Below are 25,173 nucleotides of genomic sequence, written 5' to 3' on the forward strand. Positions count from 1 at the left end.
CCGGGGAGCATAGAGGGTAAGTAAAGGCTTGGTTTCTTTTATAAGAAACAGGCAGGGCAAAAAAAAAATATATATATATATATATAATAATCTATATATATTAATTATAAGATTTCTCTTTCTATAATCTATCACAAAAATATATCTTCCTTCAAAGTAGCCCATTAAAGTGTTGATAAATGTACATTTTTACCAATGAACAACTTATGTTGCATCTGGTGAAGGAACCTTGCAGGCCGCTTGCGATCGCAAAGGGATCTTACTCTCTTATAACTTTGTCCATTTCACAGGCCATCCTAGCAGTGTTGAGGCTACAGCATCTGAAGGAAATTACTTTCCAGGAGGAATACAGCAGACTTTTCCCCCCTAACCCCCAACCCTTCCCTTAACCTATTAACAAAACAGTAGAGATCTGCAGTGCCTTAACTACTCCATCCTATGTATTACCATCTCTAAGGATAGTTTACATTTGTATTATATATGTCTGCACTTAAGAGCTTGCTTATACATATTGCTTATAAAAATTTCTTTAGAGCTTGCTTATACATAGGCAAATTCTTGCTTGGAGAAGTGTTTCCTATCCAGTGTGCCTCTGGGAGTTGTATTTTTGCTAAAGCTGGAGGCACACTGGTTGTAAAACACTGCCTTAGATATTTTTTGATTTTTTTTTTTTTTTTTTTATGGCCGCTGCTCTTTTGATATTCATAGCATTTTGCATTTGGACAAGTTAAACAAACATCATGTTCTTCAGCATGGTGATCTCTTTCTAAATCATTTGCCTTTTGAAGCTTGGTTAGCAATCTATCATATGTCATGTTTAGTAAAGGTTTTTTTATGTTGACAGTATTAGGGAAGTAACATAGGAGCATAGTCAGGAGGAACGCCTTGGCTCTATAGCTTCTTGACCACTTTGTTTTAATCTGTTTTTGGTGGTTTTAAGCTGGTTACATTGCACTGAACTGTGACTGCAAACCTCTTTGTGCCAAATATGTCTTCAAAGACTTGTAGGAGGGTGCAGTCCACTTCATATGTTAAATAAGTAGTAAACTGATGGGATTTTGCCTTATTGCTGCACCACAATTGCACATTAAAGAGGTTGTCTGACTGGCTCTTCTAGGTTTTCTAGTCAGCTCCTGCCTGTGTGTAGCGGCCGTAGGTGGTCAGAAAATCCAATGGCAGCTGAAGCAGAAAAGTTACTCATTTTGGGTAAATCCCTTTGACTTTAATAGAAGTTGTGTAAGCAGCGTAGCCCCGTGAGCTCCGCTGTTTATGAAACTCCTGATGTTACGTAAACAACGCCGCTTGCACTTCTCCCATTTAAGTCAATGGAGGTTATGCAAATTGGTGAACTCCACTGCTCTACCTGCTTTTGTCTTTTTAGGCCACCTCCAGCTGCTGCAAACAGACAGAAGCTGGCCATAACCCAGAAGAGCCAAGGTGGGGCAACCACTTTAACTTAAAGCTTTCATGTGAATTGTAAAATCTTTCGGCATGTAGTACCGATATTTTCAAAGTTTAGATTGCTCCAGGTCTCAGTCCTGAGACCAGCCGCAATCGTGTGTAATAACTGACTGAAGTATGCGGCACCGTACGCTTACTACTTGGCCGGCTACCTGATCCGACTCTAACTGCATTAGTTTATTGAGTTACAGAGTCAGATTTGACTGACAGCCAGGGAGCAAAACTCATGCTGCCGCACACGTCGGCCAGCTATTACCCAATCAATGTATCGCCGCACATCACAGGACTGACACCCGGTGCGATCTAAACTTCTGACATGTAGAAAGTTTTTACAAATGACACAAATTCACAAAAGTTAATAATAGATAGAAATTGACAATTTAGATGCCATTTTTTTTAGTTTGTGTGGAACAGTTGTACCAGCCTTAAATTATATGTGTACAACCTTAGCCAAGACTTAAGTGCCAAATTGCATATTGCCTTAAAGAGGTACGCTGCTGCTCAGTGTTTGGAACAAACTGTCCTGAAGACTGGAGCTGGCACCGGGAGCTCATGATGTCATAGCCCCACCCCCTCATGCCGTCACGCCTGCCCCCTCAATGCAAGTCTATGGGAGGGCCCCCTCCCATAGACTGACATTAAGGGGGTGGGGCATGACATCATGAGGGGGCGGGGCTCTGACATCACTAGCTCCCGGCTCCAGCGTTCGGAACAGTTTGTTCAAAACCCTGAACAGCGGAGTACCCCTTTAAAGATGTTGTCTGCCAAAATACTTTTTCTGAGGTTCGGGGGGGGGTTAACGTTTAAAAAAAATAAAAATAAATTCACCTACCTAAATCCCTCCCGCAACCTTTTCGACTTTGCCTGGGCTGGGGCTCCACTGCCCCCTGGTCCCATCATGACATGCAGGAAATTTCCACTCAACCTATCATCGGCTGCCACTGTGACTCACTAAGTGGGCATTTCTTGAGTGTCAAGCTAGGACCAGGATGTAATAAGCAGCAATGGGCCTGAGCTCAGCATGGACATTAAGGATGGGGGATCAGGCAGATGAGTTTCCCTTATTTGTTCTTTTTTTAGTGGACCTGCCATGGGCTAACTTGGGATATAAATAAGCACATAGCTAGATAGGGCTTCTCCCAAAGATTTTCTGGCATACCTTTGTCTAATCTCCATAGCCCTTTCCAGCACCAAGATAAAACTAATTGACATATTAACAAAAAGAGTTAGAAGTGCCCAGGGGGTGTTCCCCAGCGCTGTAAAAGCCCAAGGTTAGCTAGCCCATCTCCTCTAATTTATTGCCTCACTGCTCCCTGTCAATCAGAGGTATGGTGTGTGTATGCAGTCAAGCATGGAGGTGCTGAACACAAGGGCTCTTGCCATGCTGGGGAACACCCACTCGGCACTTGAGCCTCATTTACATTTTAACCAAAAGGCTTATATCTCTGCACTGGAAAGGTCTACGTGGATAAACAAGGTATGCCCGGAATCTTGATAAGAAGCTCTATCTAGCCATGAGCTTATTGTTACCCTTCCTTAGCTGCTGATGGGTCTGCTTTAAAGGGGTACTCCGCTGCTCAGCATTTGGAACAAACTGTTTTGAACCCTGGAGCCAGCAGTTCATGACGTCATAGCCCCTCCCCTTCATGACGTCACACCCGCCCCCTCAATGCAAGTCTATGGGAGGGGGCGTGACAGCCGTCACGCCCCCTCCCATAGACTTGCATTGAGGGGGCGGGGCTATGACGTCATGCGCTCCTGGCGCCGGCTCCATCGTTCGGAATAGTTTGTTCCAAACGCTGAGCAGCAAAGTACCCCTTTAAGCCCCCTTCCCTTTTATAAAATGTTTTATTTCTCTGGGCATCAGATGAACATTGTTTACTACACCACTATAGTTTTTTTTGTTTATTTGATAATTGTATGATAAACCTCCAGTGTCTTAATAACTGGATATATGTTTACGTTGTTGTAATGTTACCTAAACTACATTAATCTTAGTCCAAGCACTGTTACAAGTTAATAAAATGTTACGATTAAATATCATTTTTCAATATTGCTTCTTCTCACATATTATGTGAGGTTTTTTTTTTATGTCTTTTTAATTTTTATTTTTTTAGCATCAGGTAGAATGCATAGAGTTTTTTTTTATTTTTATTTTTATTTTATTTTTTTTTTTTACTGAGAGAATCCCAGGAGATTGGTCACTGTGCTGAGCCAATGGAGACAATATAAATGAATGCTAAACTTTAGGACAAATGGTACCAAACAGAAACCAGTGTGGAGACAGACAGATATACAGCAGCTGCCTGATGTAGCAGTCAGGTGGTCCAGTTTCTGTCCAGACGTGACATATCTAAGCACAAGAATGTTCGCCATCATTTACCGGAGTTAGAAACTTTGCTAGCACCTGTACAAAGAAACTGCACTTACTGACCTGTACAAGGTGTTTTTTAGGGGTACTCCGGTGGAAAACTTTTTTTTTATCAACTGGTGCCAGAAAGATAAACAGATTTGTAATTTAAAAAAAATATTAATCCTTCCAGTACTTATTAGCTGCTGAATGCTACAGAGGAAATTATTTTCTTTTTGGAACACAGAGCTCTCTGCTGACATCATGACCACAGTGCTCTCTGCTGACATCTCTGTCCATTTTAAGAACTGTCCATAGTAGTAGAAAATCTCCATAGCAAACATATGCTGCTCTGGACAGTTCCTAAATTGGACAGAGATTTAAAAAAATAAATAAATAAATAAAGTTTTCCACCAGAGTACCCCTTTAAGCATACATGTCACAGAAAAAAAATGCTTATATATGTTACTTACTAGGTTGTGTTGGTTCTTTACCTGTCTCTCTTTTTTTTTTTTTAGGTGTCTAGCTTCAGTGTTTGGCTCTTAGATCCCTATGTTCTGTTGCTCACTCATTCTAACATCACTGCTCAGGAAGGGGCGTGTATAGAGGCAAGCAGTGAGCCCACGCTCACCATGCATTCACATCCTCCCTGAGTTTGCTGTGCTGTGCTGGGTCTCTTCATCCAATCACTGCAGGCTGCTCTGTAACCCTCTCCTCTCTGTTTTCAGACAGGAGTCTGATAGACAGGACAGGAGTGAGCACGGATGAGGGCTAATCCCACCCTTACTTCTTGGACTTTGTCCCTGCTTGTGCTTCAGCTGGGTTGGGCCATGTTCTGGAGAATATGGTGACCCCTAGTGGTCTTGTTTTATTAGCCATGATTTCTATAAAAAGGAGATAAAAACACTTGAAGTATATTAGAAACATAAATGTTTTGCAAAGATGTACAACATGTAAAAAGTTTTATTTAAATACATCTTCTACCCCCAATCCATCAATGATTTTTTTATACTTGGAGGTTTGGTGATGAGACATTTCTTCAAAATGACTCCTGTGCGGGTCGACACCGGATGTTGCTTTGTACAGGTGCTAGTTTTGAACTCTGTGAACTTTCTTCTAGGACCGAGCCAGTCTATAGAATGAGGAAGGAATCCTTTTATGTTAAAGGGTACTCTGCCCCTAGTTATCTTATCCCCTATCCAAAGGATAGGGGATAAGATGTCTGATAGCAGGGGTCCGCCACTGGGGACCCCCGGGATCTCAGCTGCGCCACCCCGCTGTCATCACTGCACAGAGCTCTGTGCGTAATGATGGGCAATACAGGGGCCGGAGCATCACAATGTCACGCCTCCATCCCCTTGTGGTGTCACAGCCCACCCCCTTAATGCAAGTCTATAGAATTGCATTAAGGGGGTGGGTTGTGATGTAACGAGGGGGCGGAGCCTTGGCTTCACAATGCTCCGGCCCCTGTATTGCCCATCATTATGCACAGAGCGAGTTTGCTCTATGCAGTGATGACAGTTGGGTGGCGCAGCCGAGATCCCGGGGGTCCCCAGTGGCGGGACCCCTGCTATCAGACATCTTATTTTCCCTTGGATAGGGGACAAGATGTCTAGGGGCGGAGTACCCCTTTAAATCATGCTAATTTAACTAATACTAACTATGGTGATTGGTGTCTGTTTCTCTTTGTCTTCTCCATCTTCTCCACTCTCTTGCCCCCTCCCCCCCGCCCCACCACCAAACCTTGACCCATTGATTTCCCTTCATCATTGATTCAAGGCAGGACAAGCTGTGCTGGCCTTCCAACGCTATCGTCTGGGCTCCGACTCCGCATTGTTCTCTCAGGACTACATGGACCCAAGCCAAGATCAGGGGCCTCCTTACCCCCCTTATGCCAGCAATGATGACTTAGATCCTTCCGCTGGCTACCAACAGCCTCCCATTGATGCTTTTGATGCGGGCACACAGGGCTACCAGGCCCAGGATTACTAAAGCCCCTCCTCCGAGGAACTTTCATTGCCCGAAAGGCTAGCAACTCCTCAGTTTGCAATTTGTTGCTGCCTCTCTGTTAGTGAAAGATGTAAAAGAGTATGTCCTTATTTTTTATGACCTGATCCGGGGAAGGATCTCTACTTATTTTTATGTTTGTTTATAAATACAAGATTAGCCTTTTTTTGGTTTTTTTTCTTATTATTTATCATTAGTGATCTGCGATCTTGCCAGGTATACTCCCATCATTCCTTGAGTCCCTTTTTTTTTTTTTGTCTGTATTCCTGAAACGGTGAACATTTTTATTTCTGAACTCTCTCGAAATTCTACTTTTGAAATAATCTGCAGTTACCAGAGTGAGCATGTGAGACGTCCACCAGCTATAGTCGTAAATTGTTATTCCCAGGTTTATAGAGATATCTAGAATAGATAATATATAAAGGGATTCTGCAGGAATGAATAAAGTTCACTGGGAAATTCAAAATGCTGTAGACTACGAATGGAGCGTGTGTCGCACTTCTACCTTGTTTTTCCTATTCACAGCATTTTCAGGTAAAAAAAAAATAATAATTGTGTTACATAATCATATGTATATGCCTAAAGACATAATCTGCTGTCCATTCATTGAAAGTGAAAGTGAAAGTAAAATGAAGAAACTCCAGGGCAGAGAAGACATGCAGTTTGGCAGGACTGCTGCTTGACTAAACTTTCCCCGCTATCTATAGTGGTGTTTCCCAACTGGTGTGCCTCCAGCTGTTGCAAAACTACAACTCCCAGCATGCCCGGACAGCCTTTGGCTGTCCGGGCATGCTGGAAGTTGTAGTTTTGCAATAGCCAGAGGCACACTGGTTAGGAAATGGTGCCTCTGATACTGTCTGATACTGGAAACTAAGGCTTTGTTCACACAGCGGAAAATTTGCAGATGATCCGCCCAAAACGGGCAGAAATTCCACAAATATCAAACGGCGGATAGAACATGCCAGCGCTAGGGCCACATGGAAATGCAGTCGGTCATGCATTTATAAGATTCCACTGAAAGAATGAACATGTTTATTCTTTTGGTGGGCGTCGGAATTTTTGCGGCGGAAACGGATGCAAAAATTCTGCCATGTGCATGGTGCAGCACAATCCCATTGAAAACAATGGGATTCTGCTGCTACGGAATTTCCGAGTGGAAATTCCGCCGGGTGAACCTAGCCTGAGTATAAAGCTGGGACGTTTAAATGGTTGTTAGGGTGGGTTCACACTGCGTTTTTGTTTAACACTCAAGTTTTATACGCTTGACAAGGAAAACAAAAAACAAATACGTTGCTAAAAACGGGTGCTGCTGTATGCCATACAGCAGAATCCGTTCCCATATACTTAAGTTAAAGGGATAATCCGGTGGAATTTATTTTTTTTTTTTTCTCGAATCAACTGGTGCCAGAAAGTTAAAGAGATTTGTAAATGTATTCACCACAGGAAGTTTCTTTATTTTATAAAATTTTTTGTCTGACCACAGTGCTCTCTGCTGACACCTCTGTCCATGTCGGGAACTGTCCGGAGCAGGATAGGTTTGCTATAGGGAATTGCTCCTACTCTGGACAGTTCCTGACCTGGACAGAGGTGTCAGCAGAGAGCACTGTGGTCAGACTGAAAAGAAATTCAAAAAGAAAAGAACTTCCTGTGTAGTATACAGCAGCTGATAAGATTTTTAAATAGAAGTCATTTACAAATCTGTTTAACTTTCTGGGACCAGTTGCTTTAAAAAAAAAATGTTTTCCACCAGAGTTCCCCTTTAAAAAAAAAAAAAATTTATTTGAACTTTTTTTTTTTGGCATATGCACAATAGCGTAGCTGACTACGTTTTTACATACCGCAAAACTACGGTAAATGTACTATAACAGAAACAGAGTGTGAACCCGGCCTTATATCTGGAATAAACATTTAACAAAATGTCCTAATTCCAAAGAACAAGTAGTTCACTTTTATGCAATTAGTAAGTTACTACTTACTAACCCATTTTATATTTTTGGGGAAAGTATTGAAATGAGATGTTTGGTGTTCTGCACTTCAATGCACAAAGTATTTCCTTATTGTGTTGACTGTGACTATAAAGCGTATAGCTCATCTAAGAAACCATTAACAACTCGTAAAAAAGGCATAAACATTCCTCATATCTACGAGAGACCAAAAAACAGTTAATCTTCTGAGTATGTGCGCTTTGGACAATTAGGCAGAAAATAAATGCACAAAATACATTAAAGGAATGATTTACGACGTGTTCTTGATCGGCAAGTCTGATGCTTCCCCTAAAATTTTACATCGGGAAGCCACAATCCCATCCAGTATGCCTCCAGCTGTTGCAAAACTAAAACTTCCAGCCAAAGGCTGTCTGAGCATGCTGGGAGTTGTAGTTTTGCAACAGCTGGAGGCACCCTGGTTGGGAAACATTGCATTAGATGGTCTGCCAGTTCTACCGAAACGACCCCGGGGGTCATGTGTATCCGTAGAACAAAGGGACCAGGGTCTCCTTTCCGTTTCCATGCACAGTGATGTGGACCTACGCTTTTGGTGGGAACTGCAGTATAGGGCAAAAAGTTGTGAATAACGTCTAAAGATTGGTGCGGGTCTCTATAGTTGGACCCTCATGTTCCAGAAAGTGATCAAATATCCTAGTAATAATGTAATCGCTTCTACTACAAAAGAATCTCCTTTCAGAGTAGGGTCACACGTAGAGCATCCGCAGCTGAAATCCTATTTGCGGATTTTCCGCTGTGGATTCCGCAAGCAGATAATGTTGCTACCTGTTGAAGTCAACAAGTAACAACATATTTCGCATGTGGATTTTACGAGCGGAATTTCAGCTGCGGGAAACTTGCTGTGGATGCGCAATGTGTGACCCTACCCTTGATGGAATTTTCCAAGAAAGAAAACATGGCTGCTTTGTTTTAAAAACCGTTCCATACCCCCTTCCTTTCTGGTTGGTTTGCTGTTCCTTTTTAGTAAAGGTCATGGACAGATTTGGTGCTGTTGCAGCCATGGATATCTAATCCAGTACAGCCCCATTAAATGGGTTATCCCAAGCTTTAAACTTCTCTTACCCATAGGCGAGGAGAGGTCTGGCTGCTAGTTGATCGTGGGGGGGGGGGTCTGACCACTGGGATCCCCATTTATCACAAGAACAGGAGTCAGTTGTTTCCCAATGTAGTAACAATGTGCATGCTCAGCCGCTGCTCCATTCACTGTCTAAGGGGCTTCCAAGCATTGCCGAGTTCGCTGCCCAGCAATGTTCAGAAGTCCAATAGAAAATGAATGAAGCCATGGTTGAGCATGTTTGGTCTCTTGGTCTCGTTGGTGACAAGTAGGGCTGGGCGGTATACCGGTTCATACCGAATACCGAAATTTTTGTGCTGCACTATATGAATTTTAATCCATACCGCAATATGGATACTGAATTATCAGCCCAGCGCTGCGCTGTCCCCATCGGGGAGCTAATCCTATGTGACCCACGAGTGCTGTTCTGCCCCCCCCCCCCCAAATTATTAGCCCAGTGCTACTACTTACATATGTCACCCGCAAGCGCTGCCCTCCTGGTCCGTTGCGGCCGCCGGCACTGACACTCTATACCATTGGTCTTCAACCACCAGATGTTGCAAAACTACAACTCCCAGTATGCCCGGACAGCCAACGGCTGTCCGGGCATGCTGGGAGTTGTAGTTTTGCAACATCTGGAGGTCCGCAGATTGAAAACCACTGCTCTATACTGTATCCCTATGCCCGGGCTGCAAAAGGTAAACAAAATAAACTTTAACTCACCTTCCCCGTCGGTCCAGACCAGCTTCCCAGGGAATGAAGCATCAGAGAGCTGTCAGCCTATTACCTGCAACAGCAATGTTCCGCCTCGGCCGGTGATAGGTTGAGCCCACTGTCATGTAAGGAGCTCTGGCCGGCTTCTTACATGACAGTGCACTCAGCCTATCACCGGCCGAGGCGGAACATCGCTGCGGCCAGTGATAGGATGACGGCTCTCTGACGTTCCCGTCCCCAGCGTAAGGCCAACGTCGGAACATGCGTTAGTTTTATTTTGTTGACCTTTTGCAGCCCGGGCATAGGGATACCGCACAGTACAGAGTGCCAGCACCGGCGGCCGCAACAAACAGGAGGACGAGGAGATCAGCGCTTGCGGGTGACGTGAGCAGTACCCCGATGGGGACAGCGCAGCGCTGGGCTAATAATGAATTTGGGGGGGGGGGGGGAATATCGTTATATACCGTGGAACTGCCATAAGTTACAAAAATACCGCGATACACATATTTGGCCATACCGCCCAGCCCTAGTGACAAGTGACCTAAGGTTTTGCGATCGCCAGTGACCCCCATGGTCAGACCCCCAAATGATCAACAAGGTATCCCATATCCTGTGGATAAACAATAACTTTAATTTTTGAGACCTTGTCAATGGAGCGATTAGGGATTTATTCCAGAAAATAACCATTTGCTATGATTTAAGGCCCAGGTAAGATAGATAAAACAATAAAATGTTGTGTATGGTTTAGGTTTATGACACTGTACAATTACTTGGCATTACTGTATTAAGTACAATATCTTTTTAGTTTGTGTACAGGGAGGTGTCGTTATCCCAATGTCACTGGCTTTAGGGATCATTATTTGTATTGCTACATGTAAATGCCTTTTATTGAACACGATTAAGTACATTTCCATGTTGATCTTTGCTTGCCATATGGTGGGGCTCGTACTTTGGAAACAAAACAAAAAAAACACTGTACATTACTGGAAGAGGAATCTCGGGATGATCTGGATTTCATCCGGCAAAAAAAAAAATATCATCTCAAGGATCCTGAAGCCAAATTTTGCCCGTGGGAAGCAATGAAGAGCGATGGCAGGACGCGATAGAAGATTAACTGTTTTTATGTTGGCAGAGCCGTCTTGGATATGTCATTTGCCAAATCTATGTCTTATTAAAGTCACTATGTTATCTTCTTATTGTTGTCTCTGTTCTGATAATAAAATGGATTGGAAAATGATCTCTTATATCACACTATGCCCAGCTTTACTGTAGTGAGTTCAGATGTTAGGTGTTTAAAGGGGTACTCTGGTGAAAAAATTATTTATTTTTAAATCAACTGGCGCCAAAAAGTTAAACAGATTTGTAAATTACTTCTATTAAAATATTTTAATCCTTCCAGTACTTATAAGCTGCTGTATGCTCCACAGGAAGTTCCTTTCTTTTTGATTTTTATTTATTTTTTTGCTGCCTGACCACATTGTTCTCTGCTGACACCTCTGTCCATGTCAGGAACTTTTCAGAGCAGGAGCAAAGCCCCATAGCAAACCTACCCTGCTCTGGACAGTTCCTGACATGGACAGAGGTGTCAGCAGAGAGCACTGTGGTCAGACAGAAAAGACATTCAAAAAGAAAAAGAACTTCCTCTCTAGTATACAGTAGCTGATAAGTACTAGAAGGATTAAGATTTTTTTTTAATAGTCATTTACAAATCTGTTTAACTTTCTGGAACCAACTAATATGAAAAAAATAGTTTTCCACAAGAGTACCCCTTTAAGACAGCGGTCTTTGGCTAGGCCACATGCTTCCTAGCCAAAGAGATTATGTCGCTATAGCCTAAAGCTGTGTTCGCTAAACTGTGGACCTCCAGCTTTTGCAAAACTACAACCCCCCAGCATACCCGGACAGCGGGTATGCTGGGAGTTGTACTTTTCCAACAGCTGGAGGTGCACAGTTTAGAGACCAGTGGCCTAAAGGTTGCGCTTTGAGGTGGCACCCACTTCCATCAGTGCTTGTACAATATAGTGAGTGGCTATGTTAATATTCCACAGAAAATAGTATCCACCATTGTAATGTTTTTGCCTATTGCTGTGTAACGTGTGGCTGTGCTGGGATGTTCTGGCCATGTGACTTCTCTTTTTACTCTCTAGTCAGTTGTCATAATCCCTTCTCCGGATCATCCCTGGCTCAGTGCATGTGAATCCCAGAAAACCTCTTTAAAAGGTTACTGCAATGTCATAAAGTGATGGCATATTGCTAGGATCTTAGAAAGGCAAAAGAAGATAGTCGGCACTACCTTCAACCCCTGCTGGAAATGTAGATCAATCCTGGCAACAGCTGCAGGTCCTCCGGTGGTGCTCAGCTCACAAAGCAATAGAGTCCAACAAATGGGTAGCAAAAGGTAGCGTTAGGGTGCAAAACAGACTTCTTTTATTCTTTAGAACATGATGCAACAAACCGTAACACCGTTTCGCACAACTCGTGCTTCTACAGACCTGCAAAACAGCATTGAAATACTCGCCCCCCCAATGACGTGAGCAGGACAGTGGTTACAGTTAAAACTCAGACATGAAAAAGACAGTGATAACGTTAAAATCGCAAAAAAAACGCTAAAATTAACCATGTCATTCAGTCCCAACATATCTTGGGCTCTTGTTTCCAAAAGAATAAAGGCTTCTCGTTGTAACAACGTTTGGTGTCTATCTTCATCGTTGCTACTAGTAACGCATTCTAATCCTAGAAAGCACAAACTAAAGGTATTGCTACTGTGCTGGGATCTAATGTGATTGAGAAATCTCTCTGAACCTTTTCCAGACTTCACGGGCCAAACGTGTTCCCTAAATCTGGTAAAGAGGGGTCTGATCGTGCTTCCTATATAAAAGAACCCACAAGTACATTGGATAGCATAAACAATAAAATGACCTCTACAACAAATAAAGTCTACTCCGCCTAGATTAATAGTCTTGCACGGTTGAAAACTAAAACACCAGTTACAAGAACCGCACTTGTGATTACCGCTAGGTCTGCATCCAGACAACCAGTTATCGGACTTAAAGGGGGTACTCCCACCTAGACATCTTATCCCCTATCCAAAGGATAGGGGATAAGATGTCTGATCGCGGGGGTCCCGCTGCTTGGGACCCCTGCATTATTGCATGCGGCACCCACCTGTGTTCTCACCGGAACCGCTGGAGGGTCTGAGTCGCGACTCCGGGAACGGAAGTCCGTGACGTCAGGACTCCACCCCCGTGTGACGTCATGCCCGTCCCCTCAATGCAAGTCTCATTTATCTGGGCATACAAAGTGTCATCAAACATAAAAGCATTATGACTTAGAACAAAATGTAAGGCGTCACTAATTAAGTCAATGAAATCTCTCTTCTTGTCCATTTTTTAGTAATGGATCTCTGCTCTCTACACCAGAATTCCTCAGGCAAAAGGTACAAAGACTTTCTAAGTCTATAGACGCTAGAAGAAAGCCCACCTACCAGTGTAAACCCTTTAGGGCCACTAAAAATTAATTAGTGTCCTTAATTAAGGAAGGAACGTATTTAAGCAGAGGGCGAACGAGTACTCCCATTTGTCCTCAGTCAGATTTACCCGGTGGCTGACATCATTAAGGGTGAATATGTATTTGACGCTGCGCAAAATTTGCAGCAGCAGTGGGAAATATGCAGCATATTCCTCGCTCACTATACACACAGGGCTTTCCGGTGGCAGCCCTATGCGTGTAGTGAGTTTTGAAGGCGGAGCCGTGTGCCGGCATAACTGTGACACGCGGCCCCGCCTCCCAAACTCACGCCGGAAATCCCTGTGTGTTATAGTGAGCGTGAAATACGCGGTGTATACGCCAGTTGGGAACCAACCCTTAAAAAGTAATCTTAAAAAATTGGCCTCTGATTGAAAAAGATCCGAATATAGGTCCAGTCCGTCTTAAAGGGGTACTCCGGTGCTTACACATCTTATCCCCTATCGAAAGGATAGGGGATAAGATGCCTGATCGAGGGAGTCCTGCAGCTGGGGACCCCCGGGATCATGCACGCGGCACCCCGTTTGTAATCAGTCCCTGGAGCGTGTTCGCTCCGGGTCTGATTACGGTCGACCGTGTGATGTCACACGCCGCCGGCCCTGTGGTCGACCGCTTCGGGGACTGATTACAAACGGGGTGCCGCGTGCATGATCACGGGCGTCTCCAGCTGCAGGACTCCCGCGATTAGGCATCTTATCCCCTATCCTTTGGATAGGGGATAAGATGTGTAAGCACTGGAGTACCCCTTTAAAAGACCAATAAAAGTCCAAGTAAAGACCAAGTAAAAGACTTAAAAATAAACTAGTTCAGAGTAGATTCAGGAGTAGTTTTTTTTTTGTGATTTTAATATTATCATTGTCTTTTTCATGTCTGAGTTTTAACTGTAACTCACCTGTCCTGCTCACGTCATTGGGGGCGAGTACCGTATTTCAATGGCGTTTTGCAGGAAATGGGCAGGTCTGTAGAAGCACACGAGTTGTGTAAAACAGCGTTACCTGTTGTCTGCTGCTTGAAGTGTTAAAGCATTTATCCTCTCCCGATATCAGACATGTTTGTTTGTTTGCATCATGTTCTAAAGAATAAAAGAAGTCTGTTTTGCACCCTCACGGAGAGCTGACGCTTTTCTGCCTTTTGCTACCTGTATATTGCTAGGATCTACCATCACTTTGGGATCCTTGGGGATCTCACCTCGGCATGAAGCAGCCACACCATTTATTAAAGAGTACCTGTCACCAAACTAAACTTATAATATATTGTTCCTTATGTAATTATAAGACACTTTGCTCTTTACTTACTGTTAAAATTCTCAACCTTTTATATGTTTTTAGTTTGAATGAAAAAAGTCCACTAGGTGGCTCTCTTCTGTTCCCTGTGCAAGTCAAGCAGTTTGTTTGGTCTCCTCCTGGCCGGGCAGGAGACCAAACTCAGCTCTCACAGGCTTCAGTGACGCCGCACCTGCTGGGGAACACCCACTTTCTCCTGCCAGGAGCCCACACAATGTGAAAGGGGAAAGGTATGATACACAGCTTTTAAAGCTTGGCATTTTTTAAGGGCAGGAGGAGTGTTAAGAGTAGTTAGGAAACATAATCTAAGTTGGTTTAGAAAATATGGTTTGATAACAGGTACTCTTTAAACCCTGTAGCCCCTTCTCAGCCTTTCCCTCTGCAGGGGATCTTCAGTATCACTCCATTCATATGAATGGGGGAGGACTGCTGTTCCTTTTACAGCGAAGTGCCATGAAAAATGGCTAAATCAGTGCTTCAGCCCCTTCATTTTCAGCATCCAAGATTGACACCCACCACCTAGAAAGTGATGACTTATCTTAAAGGGGTGGTCAAGGGAAAATGAAATTTTTCTCCGCACCTAGAGGTGGTGTAAAAATAATAAACAAGCTATACTCACCTTCTCAAATTCCCCTGCAGCTGCTGCACTAATGTTCTCGGCCCTTCACTATTCTCCACTTCTTCTGGGTGCTGTGTCATCACAGGCTTCAGTGACCTTGCGCCTGCTGGGGAACGCCCACATTCTCCTGCTGGGAGCTCACAAAATGTGAGCAAGGGGAAAGGAAAGAAACACAGCTTTTTCAAGCTCGGAAAATTTGTTTAAGGGCAGGAGGGAAGTTAGGAGTAGTTAGGGAATATAATCTGAGTTAGTTTAGAAAATATGGTTTGATCACAGGTACTCTTTAAGCATATGGTGAGGGTACTGAGGCCATCAAAATTGATGTTGATGTGGAGTATGACTTACCGTATATACTCGTGTATAAGCCGACCCAAATATAAGCCGAGGCCCCTAATTTCACCCAAAAAACCCAGGAAAAGTTATTGACTCGACTATAAGCCTAGGGTGGGAAATACATCATCCCCCCCATGTCATCATCCCCCCATGTCATGCTCCAGACCCCTGTCATCATCCCCCCCCCCCCTTCATCATCACTCCTGTCAATCCCTTCATCAGTGGTCTTCAACCTGTGGACCTCCAGATGTTGCAAAACTACAACTCCCAGCATGCCCGGACAGCCATCGGCTGTCCGGGCATGCTGGGAGTTGTAGTTTTGAATGCTCTGGAGGTCCGCAGGTTGAATACCACTGCGGCCTTCGTCATCATCCAGACACCCCATTTAGTTTTCAACTCACCTCCCCTTGGAAGGAAGGGTGAGTTGGTCCAGGCCATCCAGGCCCAGAGCGGAGAAGAGGGCCCCCCAGTGAAAATGGACAGCCCAGAACGACTAACCCTCCCCACCGGACGGTCCCTGCAGCATAGATGGCCTGGACCAGCTCACCCTTCCCACTAAGGGGAGGTGAGTAGAAAACTAAAGGGGGGTCTGGATGATGACAAAGGCCGCAGTGGTCTCCAACCTGTGGACCTCCAGGTGTTCCAAAACTACAACTCCCAGTATGCCCGGACAGCCGATGGCTGTCCGGGCATGCTGGGAGTGGTAGTTTTCCAACATTGGAGGTCCGCAGGTTGAAGACCACTGAGAAGGGATTGACAGGCGGAGAGTTCACTCAAGTATAAGCCGAGGGGGGAGTTTTCAGCACGAAAAATAGTGCTGGAAAACTCGGCTTATACTTGAGTATATACGGTAATTTTTGGAAATGACCCCAGAGCTGACCTTTAGCCTGCTCGATTTCCAGAAATTTACTTGCAGGGTCCTGATTTCTGACGTAAAATGATGTATCTCTTTGCAAAATAAATGAAAACCTTGTCTTCACACAGACCACTTTCTTCTACCAAGGAAAGGATTCTTTTTGTGCATTATGTTCTCATGTTTTAGTAATGTGAACTGGTGACTACTGCGCTCCAGTAAAAATTAAAGAATATCCTCCTATATTCTTCATTTTGGATCAGTGACCTATCTGAATCTAAAGCCCCATTTGTACAACCACATTACACATCTGTGAGGTATCTATTAGGGCCCAGCTGTAATAGGTTTTATGTACCAAGTAGAGATGAGCGAACTTAGAGTAAATTCGATTCGTTACGAACTTCTCGGCTCGGCAGTTGATGACTTTTCCTGCGTAAATTGGTTCAGCCTTCAGGTGCTCCGGTGGGCTGGAAAAGGTGGATACAGTCCTAGGAAAGAGTCTCCTAGGACTGTATCCACCTTTTCCAGCCCACCGGAAAGCTGAACTAATTTATGCAGGAAAAATAATCAACTGCCGAGCCGAGAAGTTTGTGACGAATCGAATTTACTGTAAGTTTGCTCATCTCTAATGACTAGTAACAAAACCAGGAAAAAGGTCTATGATAAAACTTCATATTTATTAGATAATATTAAAATAAATAATCCACCAACCTGCAGGTACAGAACGCAAAGGATCTGATGCGTTTCGGTCTGAACGACCTTAGTCCTAGATCTCACTTAGGGCTGGGTTCACATCACGTTTTCTCCCATACGGGAGCGCATACGGCAGGGGGGAGCTAAAACCTCGCGCTCCTGTATGCCTTTCTATGCGCTCGCGTATGTAATTCATTTCAATGAGCCGGCCGGAGTGAAACATTCGGTCGGCCCATTTTTGCCCCATATGCGCTTTTCCCCCGGACCTAAAACTGTGGTCAACCATGGTTTTAGGTCCGGTTGCGAGGTTTTAGCTCTCCCCTGCCGTATGCGCTCCCGTATGGGAGAAAACGTGATGTGAACCAACCTTAGATGACTAGTGATTGTGTTTGGTCCATGTCCCAGCACAGCAGACCACACTTTTGAATACCGAACAGACACTGTATATGTTTGGGATATGGGCCGAACACTCACTAGTTGACTACATTTGGCCAATAAAGTTGATAGGCCCGCTGAGAGTATGTTGGAATAATGTGAATGGACCCATAGAATTGAAGCGTTCCTACAATAAAGTGTGAGATGTTAGAGACCTATGACACTGACTATCATCCACACAGGCTGATGACTCCGAGCGTAAGGGTAACTTTCCACATGGTTGTTTTTTTATTTTTTTTATCTGGCTTTTTTTAACTTGTTCTGTCATTTTGTACTTCCAAGATGTACTTTTTGTGGCTTTATTCAAAAAAGAAAAAATAGTGGGTTTTAGTTTTTTGCGTTTTTATCATGACAAGTCATGTGATTCTTTTTTTTTTTTTTTTCCCCCAGAATAGAAGTTTTTATTTTTGTACAGAATAACAGTCAAATGTCATTATCATGAATTCAAATATAACAATGTGGAGAAAGAAATAGGAACAAGCAATGTCGGTCGTAATGGCATAGGCATGTATAGTGTTCATTATACAGCGTGACTAACTCGACCAGGAGGTCAAATAGGATATTCCACATTTAGGAGTACATTTAACCATCTTAGGGTAGTTGGGGAGGAATGGAAGACCAGGTCGGGGATGAGGGGGGGGGGGGGGTGAGAAAGAGTTGGGAAAAGAGTAAGAATAGTAGGGAAGAAAGAAAAGAAGAGTAGGCAATAGAGATGAGCGAGCTTACAGTAAATTCGATTCGTCACGAACTTCTCCGCTCGGCAGTTGATGACTTTTCCTACATAAATTAGTTCAGCTTTCCGGTGCTCCGGTGGGCTGGAAAAGGTGGATACATTCCTAGGAAAGAGTCTCCTAGGACTGTATCCACCTTTTCCAGCCCACTGGAGCACCGGAAAGCTGAACTAATTTATGCAGGAAAAGCCATCAACTGCCGAGCCGAGAAGTTCGTGACGAATCGAATTTACTGTAAGTTCGCTCATCTCTAGCAGGCAAGAAGGTGGATAGCGACGCGTACCTCTCTCAGAAGTCATGTGATTCTTTTATTATGTGATTCACATTTTTCTTTGCACAATCATCTGTAGTTGCAGCTGCAACTACAGATGATTGTGCATTTTGCATCACTGGACTAATACAGCTTCTCCTAAATACTCTACATTTTTCTTTAGAAGAAATGGTGGGAAAAACTCCAATGCTAAACCCACATGGCGTTTTTATGGCAGTTTTTTTCCTCCTGTAGACTAATATGGGAGAGAAATACCATGACTTTGTCCAAAAAAAGAAAAAAAAGCCATAGTCTCAACATGCTGAGAATTTTGAAAATCCCAAAGATGAATGCAAAAAACGCCAAAGTTTGGCGTTTCATAAATCCCTACTGACTTTCAGCTAACACACTGTTAGTTGCGCTTTTGGGTGTTTTTGCAAAACAATTCAGCTTTGAAATTTCCGGCAGAAATTCCGCTTGCTAAAATGTATAGGGTAGGGAATGGGCTTCTGTTCACAAATTCACACTTCGGAATTTGTGAACGGAAAATCCGCTTGGAAATTTCCGTCTGAAGAAAGGGGTTGCTCTTTCTTCAGGTGGAAATACTTGCGGAACACATTGCAGTCTATAGGAGACTACAGTGTCCGCGCGGTCCTAGAGCCGACTGATTCAGTTGGCACTGGCCGCACTCTGAATCTCCGGGCGGAAATTTTCTGCCCGGAGATTCCGTAGTAGGAACCTAGCCTAAGGGTATGTTCACACTGCGTAATTCCCGTGGCATTTCACGAGCGGAATTACATGCAGTGAACATTAACATCAGTGTGAATGAGACTTCTGCGAGACCCGTTTACGCTGATAAATTTCAGTGGCCCACAATTCCGCTGCTGAAATTGATCCGCGCAAAGAAAGAACATGTCCATTCTTTGCGCGGAAGTCCGCGAGCCCTGCATTGCTGTCAGTGGTGACGGCACAGGGCATCGCGGTCCTACCACTGAAGTATTTTGGCGTTGTCCGCCAGATGGAATCTCCACTCGCTGAATTCTGTGAGCAGAGAATCTGTTCATAATCCGCAGTGTGAACATACCCTTATAGGGAAACTTAGCCTTATAGGTATTGCGGTCAGCCAATGAACAAGAATGAATGTTGTTTTGCTGCACGTCTTAAAGGGGAACTCTGGTGGAAAACTTTTTTTTTTTTCAAATAAACTGGTGCTAGAAAGTTAAATGATATGTACATTACTTCTATTAAAAAAATCTTAATCCTTCCAGTACTTATCAGCTGCTGTATGCTCCACAGGAAGTTCTTTTTATTTGAATTTCCTTTCTGTTTGACCACAGTGCTCTCTGCTGACACCTCTGTCCATTTCAGGAACTGTCCAGAGCAGGAACAAATTCCCATAGCAAACATATCCTGCTCTGGACAGAGTCCTAATATAGATGTATTCTCTTCTAGCATTGCTTCTTGGGCACTACTGCTCCCCAACCCTATTTAGTCAGAAATACATTCAAAAGTGATGGTGTTGCGACCAAAAAATAAAAAAAAAAGTGAAGAATTGGTGAATTAGATGACGAATCACATCTATTGTTTTAATAAGAATACTTGCTGCCGTCTCACTGAATTACGATTCATATGCGTATTTTATATATATCAAAATAGGAGACATTTCACTCATTCTCACAGTATTGCTCGGGACTGAGCATTTGCAGAGGCAGGATTCAGATTAGTCCCAATAAATTTCGGTCCAAAGGTGTGGTCCACTTGGGAAAAAATACGCAGTGTGAATAAAGCCATATGGTTTTTGTGTAGGGGGCACTATATTGTATCTAACCAAAGCCACTTAAAGGGGAATTGTCCAGAGCAGGAGAGGTTTTCTATGGGGATTTGCTCCTACTCTGCACAGTTCCTGACATGGACAGAGGTGTCAGCAGAGAGCACTGTGGTCAGACAGAAAATAAATTCAAAAAGAAAATAACTTCTTCTGGAGCATACAGCAGCTGATAAGTACTGGAAGAATTAAAGGGGTTATCCAGGAAAATACTTTGTTTTATATATCAACTGGCTCCAGAAAGTTAAACAGATTTGTAAATTACTTCTATTAAAAAATCGTAATCCCTTCAGTACTTATGAGCTTCTGAAGATGAGTTGTTCTTTTCTGTCTAAATGCTCTCTGATGACACGTGTCTCGGGAAACGCCCAGTTTAGAAGAAAATCCCCATAGCAAACCTCTTCTACTCTGTGCAGTTCCCGAGACAAGCAGAGATGTCAGCAGAGAGCACTGTTGCCAGACAGAAAACAACAACTCGACTTCAGTAGCTGATAATTAATGGAAGGATTAAGATTTTTTAATAGAAGTCATTTACAAATCTGTTTGACTTTCTGGAGCCAGTTGATATATATTAAAAAAAGTTTTTTTTCCTGGAATACCCCTTTAAGATCATTAAATAGAAGTAATTTACAAATCTGTGTAACTTTCTGACACCAGTTGAGTTAAAAACAAAATCATTTTCTGCGGAGTACCCCTTTAATGCAGTATAAAAGCAGCTCTAAAGGCCATAATATGATCACTACAGTTGTCTCTATAATGGCATTGTCCCTTTAAAATAGGTCTATTAAATCCTAATATAAAGATGTGTATTGTGCTACAAGGTCCCCGGTACAGCAGTAGCCAGCAAATATGTGTATATGGATTATTTGGAGGTTGTGACTTATTTATTAAAAGTAGAACTTCGACTAATAGGACCTTTTTACATATAAATATTTAAAGCTACGGTACGTACATTATGTTGCTTGTGTTCTAAATGCGGCGGTTAATTAGAAGCTTTCTCTTAGCACAAATGTGCGATTTTCAGTATGAGACCAAGAAAGCCCAAGGGAAACAAAAAAATAAAAACAACCATTTTGCAACAAGTAAAAAAAACACTGATATACTGTACATTAGATATTTTAGCCCCATGAACAATCTTATACATCACATGGGTGTTTCCCAACCAGAGTGCCTCCAGCTGTAGCAAAACTACAACTCCCAGCATACACGGACAGCTGTTGGCTGTCTGGGCATCCTGGGAGTTGTAGTTTTGCAACAGCTGGAGGCGCCCTGGTTGGGAAGCAATGGTCCTGATATCGGGTTGGTCCAAAAGTCCAGTTAGATCCTACAGAATGGAACGAGTTGAAGACAAAGTGGAAAGGGGAATAACAAACCCCTGGTAATCCCTGTACGTGGGTGGTGTGGGCTAGACTTACTCGCACAGGGAACCAGTGGGGCAGGGGTTTCTCTTGGAAATCACCCTACAATGCACTTCTGTGTACAGGGTGGGTCATTTATATGGATACACCTTAATAAAATGGGAATGGTTGGTGATAGTAACTTCCTGTTTGTGGCACATTAGTATATGTGAGGGGGGAAACTTTTCAAGATGGGTGGTGACCATGGCTGCCATTTTGAAGTCAGACATTTTGAATCCAACTGTGACACATCAAACTTATTGGGAAGTTCACAAGTAGAACAATGATGTTCTTGGTTTTAACGTAACTTTATTATTTCAAGTTATTTACAAGTTTCTGACCACTTATAAAATGTGTTCAATGTGCTGCCCATTGTGTTGGATTGTCCATGCAACCCTCTTCTCTATATACTGCTATATACTACTATATACACCGCAGGAGAAATGCTAGCACAGGCTTCCAGTATCCGTATACACTGCTATATACTACTATATACACCGCAGGAGAAATGCTAGCACAGGCTTCCAGTATCTGTATACACTGCTATATACTACTATATACACCGCAGGAGAAATGCTAGCACAGGCTTCCAGTATCCGTATACACTGCTATATACTACTATATACACCGCAGGAGAAATGCTAGCACAGGCTTCCAGTATCCGTATACACTGCTATATACTACTATATACACCGCAGGAGAAATGCTAGCACAGGCTTCCAGTATCCGTATACACTGCTATATACTACTATATACACCGCAGGAGAAATGCTAGCACAGGCTTCCAGTATCCGTATACATTGCTATATACTACTATATACACCGCAGGAGAAATGCTAGCACAGGCTTCCAGTATCTGTATACACTGCTATATACTACTATATACACCGCAGGAGAAATGCTAGCACAGGCTTCCAGTATCCGTATACACTGCTATATACTACTATATACACCGCAGGAGAAATGCTAGCACAGGCTTCCAGTATCTGTATACACTGCTATATACTACTATATACACCGCAGGAGAAATGCTAGCACAGGCTTCCAGTATCCGTATACACTGCTATATACTACTATATACACCGCAGGAGAAATGCTAGCACAGGCTTCCAGTATCTGTATACACTGCTATATACTACTATATACACCGCAGGAGAAATGCTAGCACAGGCTTCCAGTATCCGTATACACTGCTATATACTACTATATACACCGCAGGAGAAATGCTAGCACAGGCTTCCAGTATCCGTATACATTGCTATATACTACTATATACACCGCAGGAGAAATGCTAGCACAGGCTTCCAGTATCCGTATACACTGCTATATACTACTATATACACCGCAGGAGAAATGCTAACACAGGCTTCCAGTATCCGTATACACTGCTATATACTACTATATACACTGCAGGAGAAATGCTAGCACAGGCTTCCAGTATCCGTATACACTGCTATATACTACTATATACACCACAGGAGAAATGCTAGCACAGGCTTCCAGTATCCGTATACACTGCTATATACTACTATATACACCGCAGGAGAAATGCTGCCACAGGCCTCCAGTATCTGTATACACTGCTATATACTACTATATACACCGCAGGAGAAATGCTAGCACAGGCTTCCAGTATCCGTATACACTGCTATATACTACTATATACACCGCAGGAGAAATGATAGCACAGGCTTCCAGTATCTGTATACACTGCTATATACTACTATATACACCGCAGGAGAAATGCTAGCACAGGCTTCCAGTATCCCTAGGTTCAGGTGCTGCACATCTCGTATCTTCACAGCATAGACAATTGCCTTCAGATGACCCCAAAGATAAAAGTCTAAGGGGGTCAGATCGGGAGACCTTGGGGGCCATTCAACTGGCCCACGACCACCAATCCACTTTCCAGGAAACTGTTCATCTAGGAATGCTCGGACCTGACACCCATAATGTGGTGGTCACCATCTTGCTGGAAAAACTCAGGGAATGTGCAGCTTCAGTGCATAAAGAGGGAAACACATCATCATGTAGCAATTTCACATATCCAGTGGCCTTGAGGTTTCCATTGATGAAGAATGGCCCCACTATCTTTGTACCCCATATACCACACCATACCATCAATAATTGTGTTCCAACAGTCTTGGAGGGATCTATCCAATGTGGGTTAGTGTCAGACCAATAGCGGTGGTTTTGTTTGTTAACTTCACCATTCACATAAAAGTTTCCTCATCACTGAACAAAATCTTCTGCATAAACTGAGGGTCCTGTTCCAATTTTTGTTTTGCCCATTCTGCAAAATTCAGTGCGCCGATCTGGGTCATCCTTGTTGAGATGCTGCAGTTTGTAAGGGGGCCATTTGTGAGTAGATAATATCCGCCGAGGGGATGTTTGACTAAGGCGAGGTTCAGAGTACGGAATCTCCGGGCAGAAAATTTCCGCCCGGAGATTCCGAGTGCGACCAGCGCTGACTGAACCAGTCGGCGCTAGGACCGCGCGGACACTGCAGTCTCCAATAGACTGAAATGTGTTCCGCAGCGGATTTTCCGTTCACAAATACTGCTTCACAAATTCCGAAGTGTGAATTTGTGAACGGAAACACTTACAGTACATTTTAGCAAGCGGAATTTCAGCCTGCAATTTCAAAGAGAAATTGCAGGCGGAAATTCCGTAGTCTGAACCAAGCCTAACTCTCCAGTGACATGCGGCGAGTGCTACGCTGTGGGCTCTTGCTGAATGAAGCTAGGACAGCCACTGATGCTTCTTCATTAGTGACAGATTTCATGCGTCCACATTTTGGCAAATCCAATACTGAACCAGTTTCACGAAACTTAGCAAGCAGTTTGCTAACTGTATCATGGGAGATGGGTGGTCTCGTAGGGTGTCTTGCATTGAAATCTGCTGCAATGACCCGGTTACTGCGTTCACCAGACATCAACACAATTTCTATCCGCTCCTCACGTGTTAACCTCGACGACATGCCAATGTCTGTAAACAAAGAGAAACTTGTAAATAACTCATGAAAGAATAAAGTTACATTAAAACCAAGCACACCAGTGTTTTTATTGTGAAATTCCCAATAAGTTTGATGTGTCACATGACCCTCTTCCTATTGAAAAAACAAAAGTTGGATTCAAAATGGCCACCATGGTCACCACCCATCTTGAAAAGTTTCCCCCCTCACATATACTAATGTGCCACAAACATGAAGTAAATGTCACCAACCATTTCCATTTTATTAAGGTGTATCCATATAAATGGCCCACCCTGTACATCCCAACATGTTTCAATTGAATAGGCAGAATCCTCAGGGTAGTGGGTAGGTAAATAATAAGGGGAGGTGGGGGTCTAAGTGATACAAAATAGCACTATATTTGTTAAGAAAAGGGTAACTATACGTTAAATTAGGCGCACCCACTAGGTGTGTGCATAACTCCCAACTTTTGCTGAGAGGAAAGAAGGACAAGCCACGCCCCTAACCACACCCTTAGCCATGCAGAATAGAAATACCTATTAATTAATCAGAAATAATGTCAGGTGACTGACAACAACCCCCATCATTACACAACAGACCATATAAGTGATTACATACAGTTATATCAGGTGACTGACAACAACCCCCATCATTACACTACAGACC

At 43.3% G+C, this 25,173-nt stretch overlaps 1 protein-coding gene across 2 annotated transcripts in view; it reads left to right on the plus strand.

Annotated features, from left to right (window-relative positions):
• SYNGR1 (synaptogyrin 1) overlaps window positions 1-6,113 on the plus strand; it is a 62,833-nt gene extending 56,720 nt beyond the window's left edge. Inside the window, exon 4 of one of the 2 annotated variants that reach the window (XM_056523898.1) lies at window positions 5,591-6,113. In XM_056523898.1, the coding sequence (XP_056379873.1) occupies window positions 5,591-5,803 (213 nt within the window). In that variant the 3' untranslated portion in view covers window positions 5,804-6,113. Of the gene's footprint in view, window positions 1-290; window positions 3,513-5,590 lie in introns of those variants that run through there. The other variant, XM_056523899.1, reaches the window with a different exon arrangement.
• Window positions 6,114-25,173: the final 19,060 nt, after the last annotated feature.

The sequence above is a fragment of the Hyla sarda genome, chromosome 6 (genome assembly GCF_029499605.1).
Source record: "Hyla sarda isolate aHylSar1 chromosome 6, aHylSar1.hap1, whole genome shotgun sequence".
Lineage (NCBI taxonomy): Eukaryota > Metazoa > Chordata > Amphibia > Anura > Hylidae > Hyla > Hyla sarda.